Consider the following 8,519-nt stretch of genomic DNA (forward strand, 5'->3'; position numbering starts at 1 on the left):
ATCAGATGCTAATATCAATTTATATAATACAAAAAAACACTTTACACCTCCATACCACTCCGGTGTAGTTGAAAGCATCCGGCAGTCTGTTTTTAAACAATTTTTAAACAATCAATACTAATTTTATTAGTCCATCATTGCGATGCAACATCTGTGACACCACCTCATCACTAATGGCACTGATTAGAATAACAGTGCGATGAACAAAGAGACTGTGTCATCACACTCATCATACTCAGTGAAGATGAAGATGGGTTACGGGGGCGGCTTGTAGCTGGATCAAGGGTCACGACCTCTCTTGGTGACCCGCGAGTCATGAGCACACTTAACCCCTCATTTGGACTGACCTCCTCCTTGTACGTGAGCAGCCGGCCTCGTTAATAGACTCGAGTCGGAGTTGTTGAGAGTAGAAGGTGCGGGGGATGTATGGGAGCCGCTCATTGGGGTGGAAAAGCTTGTGTGTTTGCACTGTGCAAGCGTGCGTGGTGTGATTCCATTGATGGGATTGATTAAAGTGTTGTGCATGTTAATGTCTTTAACACGTTAGGCAATTATTTGGTTACAACAAAAAATCCTCTTTGTGGTGGAAAAAAGAAGAATTCATGGGGAAGATTTTCCATTTAGAGAAACAGTCTTTTTTCGACATGAAATAAGTAGTGAATGACCTTGTGTAGAGTCCATCCAGTGACGCGCAAGTCTCCCCCCACCAAGGCATTCATTTTCCAAAGCACATTCAAGTCCCCCAGTACAACAGTATCTTATTAGATTATAAAAATAGTCTACATAAAACCAGGTTTAAAAAAGTGATGTTTGTTACCTTTTTAACCCCTTTAGAGAATGCAGTAGTTTACATCCTATTCATTTTGCATATTTAGATAAACGCTTTTACGTTGTTTTGGTAACACCTTTTGGTCTACTGTGATGAGCTGCATCATAAGACAGAGGCTTACCATCATTATGAAGGGGAAAGTAGGTGTGTAGAAGTACGTGAGGCTTTAGAGTGAAGAGTCGAATGCAGTGTGTAGTAGGTTCATTATGATTATTGTTGTGAGCATGAGCGAGCAACTACAATAGTATTTTAACATTTAAAATAATAGAAAATTCCCTACATTTTATTTTAAGCTATACATCAACCACTGGATCTGGTGTTAGAAATGACAACAATCAATATTTATTGTTAATGTTTTCATCATAATACATAAAGAAAACCCTTGGAGCTTCCTGCAGACTGTTTAAGTCCCATCACAAAGGGGCACAGCAACATTCATATGGAGGAGACAGCGGACAAGATGTTTTGTACTCTCTGGCTCTGTGTTTCTTCAAATGTTAACGATGTGAATTGGCCATTAAGTTGGGAACTCAACAGAAATATTTGTTAATCCAAATGCATTTATTTCTCCATTCAAAATACTGGCGGCCGCTACTTCAGTAGTCGAAACAAAAAGATGCTGTAAGACAACGAGGAAATAAACAGAATGTTGATTTTCCAACATTTGTAAAACGGCCATTAAGTACAGAGTGCGATGAAAGGGCAGAGGTCCCATCAGATTCTCTACGTACCATCTGGGATTGTCATTCAGGCCGGTCGCTGTGCTAAACTTAGGAACAAAGCTGCTTTATCACATTCGCATCTCTACGGCTTATCACAGCTCTTCCTCCCACAAACAGTCAGGAAATTGAACGAGCAACTCTGACTTACAATTCTAGGGAGTTATCGTCCCTCTGATCCACACATTTGATTTTGGATTTTTCCAAATCCATGACAGAAATCCCTGCGCCCATACCACACCTTATGGCTAAATGTAAGCTCCAATCTTATAGATTCATCACAATTCAATCTGTTTGCGCTTAGCAGCAAAGGTCTTGTCGCGTTGAAGGTAGTAGCCCAAAGACGCTGTTAGCATAAGCAGTACTATCTGCTACTTACAAAGCAGCATCTCGTGTCCGTCTCTTTCCCTCCTCCTTCTCCTCCGGTAATCTCCTCCATCACAGATGCTGCCTCATTTCCATCCCTACTCTGTTATGTACATAACTCTGCATAGTATCGCTAACATGGAGGGGGGGGGCAAGGGTGTAATGCGCTGTAGAAACAGGTCTTAACAGGGCTCTAAAGTAGAAAGTAAAGTAAGTAAGTAAACTAAGGTAGAAAAAAGTGTATTAAAATAAATCATTTGTGGATGGTAAGCTCATGAGAGATGCCTGGTGGAAGCGGTGAGGGGCTCCAGATGATAGCAGCTACGTGGAGATGATCCGAGGATAATTGGACGACTGTCTTCACTGTGCCGCTCGTGGACCGCCTGACGTTATTCCTCCTCAACTGAAAGAAACCAAGGAGGCTCTTCAAGGGGGGAGGAGGTAAAGGGGCACAGAATGGGCGGAGAAAGACAAAAAGTCTGGTGAACAGCGTAAGACAGTTATTTATATCAGCGGAAATCCACAAACATGAACAAACAAAAGTACTGTTGTGTATTTTAGATGTTTGGAGGTACAGATTTACAGTAAATGACTTTGGTGGGAAGTGATTCTGATTCTGTGCTAAAATAACATCTGTGCAACATCAGTCAAGCTTTATCCTGCACAACACATCTGGTGAACACTTAAAAAACATTATGAGGATGAACGTCGCTGATTGTCTGATCACTGAAGTTGAACTGCTCCCCATTTACAATAATTACTAAATAAAAAGTTTATATCTCGACAAATCCTCCACCATGTTAAATAGAGTGTGCTTGTATATCTCTTTTCTATTATTCATACCACTCTTTAACACTACATGCTGTCATTCACCAATTCACACCTATCCATATACTGATAACAGGAGCTACCATACACAGTGCCACCTGCCCATCAGTCATCAACATTCACACTGTGTAGTCACAGCAATGGGAGCAATGTTGGGTTAAGTATCATATTGCCGCTGACTGAAGGTTGCTAAGCCACAGTCTTCACCATCACAACAATCTGAAACCTTCTGTAGGATGTTTTGGGAATTAACACATCTGTGATCAATGGCATAAATTGGATCTGCTCACCATTGATTCATATTGAATCTAGTGGACAATGAAGAAATTGCTCCTGTCCCTCTCCAACCAGAGAGAGTAATGGGTTTGTTTTGGCTGCCAACAGTATGTGTGTGTGTGTAGGTGTGTGGGGGGTGAAATCCTTCCACCTCCACTTCCCCAACACAGTTTGTCTGGCCAGCCGCTGCTGATCCCTCCCTGGTCATCTGACATTCTCCATCTAACCAACTAAGTCCCAGTCCTGCGGGCGGGAAGCCGTGTCACGGTCACGCTTTCACAGGAGGCGCTTGTGCCTGAGTAATGCACACTAAAGTGCCACTTTAGTGTGCATTTCCTTTGTGTTTGTGAATCCACCACTTGATGTGACGCAGGCCATTGTACAAGGTCAAGGCCACGCTTGTGGCTGGCTTTTGGTGATGGCGGAATCAGACTAAAGTGAGGACGAGACAACTGGTGGTTCTCTCTTCTGGCTCTCTCTTGGCTGCGGCTATGAATAAAGATGTTTGGCTTCACAAGTGCTCCCTGGGAAATCTACATTAATAATGCATCTCTACTAGCCGGTAATTCATTGAATGAATAAGGAATACAGCAGCAGGGATGTAGTAGATCTAGTGAGAAGCAGTCTAAACTGTAGTAACCATTCTTGTTCTGTCTCTTGCTCTAGGCACCCACTTCTCCAGGTTTACATCATGCTTTATGCAGGTACTGGCTGGTTTCACACAGCTCCAAATTGACAGTCGGCACCACACACCCTACAAGGGGAAGTAAAGGAAGCTAAACCTTCCTCTCAGAGCTCCTAGTGGGTTTCGGGGCACCATGGTGCTAGCCTTCCCTCTGTAGAGCAGGCTTGACTGCACGATAAAATACTGATTTGCAGTGATTCCGATTCTACAGGCAGCTCTCAAATCTGTCAAGGGGGGTATAGGCTGCTTTTATGGTATTTGCATATGGAACTATTTAGGAGTAATTAGCAGGGAAATATGTACACACATATTCAGCGTTAATGAGTCCCGGGCAGATCTATGCTGAAGAGAGCAAAGGGGAGTCTACTTGACCGCTGCAATGCGATAAATGGCTGCAGTAGAAGCCATAATTTAAACTACATACAGACAAACAACAACACAGAAGAGCGGCACAAATCAACATCTCCAGCTGCTTCAATGCAAAGACTTCAAAACCACTATCCATCCATCCATCGTCAACCACTTATCCTGCACACAGGGTCAGCCAACTTCAGGGGAGCGACGGGGTACATCCTGGACTGGTCGCCAGCCAATCACAGGGCTACACAGAGACACACAACCATTCACACACCTACGGGCAATTTAGCGTTCCCAATCAACCTGACAGAAAGGCCACTGGGCGGAGTCAAACCCAGGACCTTCTTGCTGTGAGGGGACACTGCTAACCACCACACCACCGTGCCGCCCTTCAAAACCACTAATTTATCAAAAAAAATCCCTCCTTACATTCACTCCACTGTGAAACTATATGCTTTTAATAGTTTCCTCTTATGTCCTGCCTGATTATCATAAACAATTTAGTTAATTTCCAGTAGCCACTCTAATCCGGGCTTTTACACAGCAGAAAGAAAAGACCATCACAAGAAAGTTGGCTTTTTTATGTTTCTCAGGGTTTGACACCCTTTTTGAAATCAGACGCAGCAATTCACAGAATGTTCACCAGTCTCCTTCAGCCTAGACTCCAGAGGGGCAATACCTCAGTACCCCCTTATCCCTACATGCAATACTTTTATACCCTCATTGTCCCTAAATACAACACCTCCATACCCCTCTGTTCCCCAAACGCAATACCTGCATACCGCCTTATCCATAGACAGAATACCCCCATACCTCTCTTTTGCCTAAACACAATACCTCCATACCCCCCTTAACCCTAAACACAATACGCCCCTACGCTCCCATCCCTAAATGTGATACCTCCATACCCCTCTTATCCCTAAACGCAATACGCCCCTACACTCCCATCCCTAAATGTGATACCTCCATACCCCTCTTATCCCTAAACGCAATACGCCCCTACGCTCCCGTCCCTAAATGTGATACCTCCATACCCCCCTTAACCCTAAACACAATACGCCCCTACACTCCCATCCCTAAATGTGATACCTCCATACCCCTCTTATCCCTAAAGACAATACGCCCATACACCTCATATTCCTAAAGACAATACGCCCATACACCTCTTATCCCTAAAGACAATACACCCCCCTATCCCTAAATGTAGTACCTCCATTGCCCCCTTATCACTAGACAAAACAGAGAGAACAGAGAGAGTTCAATACAGGAAGAGAGAAGGTGTAAGAGAACTAATAGATAAACCTGCCGTGGCCCAGCAGTCCACTATAGTGCTTTGTTTGAGTAAATTGTCCATTATTTCACAAATTGGTTATCGGGCCACATTGATTTTCCCATTGAGCCTCCCTCTGAGCTCCAGGTCGACCCACACAAGCTGTCCACCCACTGCCTTGCTATTGAGCTTCTCGCCTGGATGCCCACGGTTTGACCGTCACCCCCCACATACAAACTCAAATATACACTCTGATGAATCAGCACATAATGGTTGGTGAAATACATCTCAATTATGATAAAACATTGGTGCATCAATTCAAATCTTAGCAAAGATAAAAAAAAGATGTGAAATAGTTGGATACTATTTTATTAAGAAACTGTGGTATTGATTTTTGTAGCACCTGGAAAGTTAGATATCATTGTATTCTCTCCATGCGGTCAATCTATTTCCTTCACACTGGTTAACAGATACTTTATCTCATTGATCACTGATTAGTAGAACCGTGACATCCTCCCCGTCTTAATTTACACTCCCAGAATGTGTAAATGCCGCCTAAAGATAGGGACGAGATAGAGTTTGTGGGAGCTCATGTGAGAGACCATTTGAAACCAGATAGATTCATTGTTCCTTTTTGCCGGTTGTGCTTAGTTTCTCATCAGACCACTATAGATCCTCACAGACGACACCACGCTCAATCTACACTCCATTAGAGCTTGTGGATGAGAGGAGGAATGCAAAGACAAAAAAATACAAGAGTGTGAACAATGAAATAGAAGCTATAAACTCAGGCAGTCCAACTGCTGCTGCAGGGTGGTTATCAGCACATCTACCCTTCACACTCATGACCACTCATCAAAAGACAAATGCACACTGACTCCCCACATGCACGCACACACAAAATGACCCTGCCACTGGCTCCAACTAGTCGATGCACACAAGCTGGGAAGCAGCTGGATATTTTAGAAACTGGCTCAGAATTCAAATGGAAAAGAGAGACAGGATGAAGAGGAAGGAAAGACGAGAGAATGAAGGGAGAGGAGGAAAAGACAGGAGAAATAGCCAGAAAAATAAGAGAAAAGGAATAAGAGAGAGAAAAGGAAGGAGGGAGGGAGGGAGGGAGAAAATAAGCAAAGAGCAAATCGAATATGTTAGATACACCTGACAATTGTGTGTGTGTGTGTGAGTGTGTGTGTGTGTGTGTGTGTGTGTGTCTGTGTGTGGGTGTGTGATTTGTGTGTGTGCATGCATGTGCAAAGGTTTGTGTGTGTGTGTGTGTGTGTGTGTGTGTGTGTGTGTGTGTGTGTGTGTGTGTGTGTGTGTGTGTGTGTGTGTGTGTGTGTGTGTGTGTGTGTGTGTGTGTGTGTATGCAGCTAAAAGCAGCTTTCAATGGTATGCACTGACATGGAGACAAAGCTTGGGTGCTCATTAAAGCAGACATCAAGGTGATGTGTTGACTTAACTCTCTCCTGCACCCGCACAAGCGGGACTGCTCGTTACAGCATGTTAATAAGCCTGAGCACACAGTAAAAGCACCATCAAAAAACTGAAAACTTTTATGAATTTAACATGGAGGAGAGCAGGGACGAGCCGCTGTGAGCTCCATCAATGACGGAGAGCACAGTGCCAAAAGTTGAGGAGATGTGACAGCTCCGGTCCGTCGTGCCTGACAGCAGACGGCTTCATTTAGCACCATAGCGAGCGGGCAAAACTGAGCGTCATTGGATGACGCCTCTGTCCCATTCTCTCACAGCCCACAAAAACACTGTGACAAGCGTCTGATCCCAGCATGCATCTAACATCTAATGACCCTGTTTTTTGGACAGGTTTTTGCAGGAAGACTTAGAATGTAGAATGAGACGATTATTTATCCCCCTTGCACAAGGACACAAGTCATGCTGTATCGAATGGATGGATTACCCTGAATTCATTTAACACCTCAAATATCCTTATAGTCAAATCAGGAAGTGTTGTACTCTATGAAACTCTATGGTTATCTGTACTCTATAAAACTATGGTTATCAGCTGTCTCTAGGAGTTCTTACACACGCGTTATACATGTTATATCTGGTGTGAGATCAGCACATCTCAGCTTGCCTTCGTCTGATTTTCAAACAGCTATTCATCTCACATCGCCCCACATGGAGACGCTCCCTTTTCAACTCCACATCACCATTGCAAAAACACAGCTCACACACAAGTGTTTTTTCAAGAAACCCTTTAAGTCCTCTGTGTTGGGGAAGAGGGAGCAGAGGCAAACCAAGGGAGGTTAAGTGTTGGGGGGGGTGTAGATTCCCTGCGCTTACCGTTGAAGCCGGTGAAGTTTCCCCAGTCGAGCAGTGAGCCATTGAAGGAGGGCATGGTGCTGTTAAAGAACGGATCGGTGCCGTTGGACGGGTTCCGCATGGTGTCAGTGAACAGGTTCATCTGCAGCAGAGTCTTGATCAGGTAGCGCAGCATCTTTGATGCCCAAAGGGACCCACGCGCTCCCCTGAGGGTCTCACCGTCTCTCTCTTTCTGTCCTTTTAAAGATGGGAGATATGTACTCTTCCCAAGTTGATTCAAAAGTTGATTCAAAATAACACAAACTGAAAAAAATATGCGTTTTGATGAAAAAGGCGATCTGTTTCCGATAAAAAAGTAGATGAAAAGGAAGTCAAAGTTCAGCTGATTGGCAGGCTGCGGATGTCAGACTGGGTTTAGGGCCCCCCCTCACATTGGTTCCCTCCGCTTCCTTCCCAGCATCGGATTGTTCCGTCCTCCTTGTTCCTTTTGTTCTGGGATCACATAACTTCACACGCTGTCTGCCGTTTCGCACAGAACAGCCTCTCGCTGGTGTGAAAGAATCCAGCAATGTGACGGTGACCCCTTCGGATTTGCTGCTCTCCGCGCTTCAACCCCTCCCTCTGGCTCCTCCTGTGTCCCTCCCTCCCTCCCCCTCCTGCTCTCCCTCTCTGTGGTCCCCGGGGTCCAGAGGAGAGAGAGAGACAGCAGGTGCTGTTGGCAATAAATGTTTAATTATTACATTAATAATCATCCCAGGAGGCTCGGAATCAGGGTGCTGGAGAAAAAGACTTACTGTCATTGTCTTACCAATAAACCACACACAGTGCCATACAGTATACATAAAGGCAAGACGTGGGTGTGAGGTAAACAAACGTGGGGCGAGCCAAACCCCCGAGGCTGTGT

General features: G+C 44.5%; 1 protein-coding gene across 2 annotated transcripts in view; it reads right to left on the reverse strand.

The window, feature by feature from the left end:
• robo3 (roundabout, axon guidance receptor, homolog 3 (Drosophila)) overlaps positions 1–8,222 on the reverse strand; it is a 125,478-nt gene extending 117,256 nt beyond the window's left edge. For both annotated transcript variants that reach the window (XM_040181840.2, XM_040181842.2), the window contains exon 1: positions 7,637–8,222. In XM_040181840.2, coding sequence (XP_040037774.2) covers positions 7,637–7,790 — 154 coding nt within the window. In that variant the 5' untranslated portion in view covers positions 7,791–8,222. The remainder of the gene's footprint in view (positions 1–7,636) is intronic.
• Between the last annotated feature and the right edge of the window lie 297 nt (positions 8,223–8,519).

This window comes from Gasterosteus aculeatus, chromosome 7 (genome assembly GCF_964276395.1).
Source record: "Gasterosteus aculeatus chromosome 7, fGasAcu3.hap1.1, whole genome shotgun sequence".
In the NCBI taxonomy this organism is placed as follows: domain Eukaryota; kingdom Metazoa; phylum Chordata; class Actinopteri; order Perciformes; family Gasterosteidae; genus Gasterosteus; species Gasterosteus aculeatus.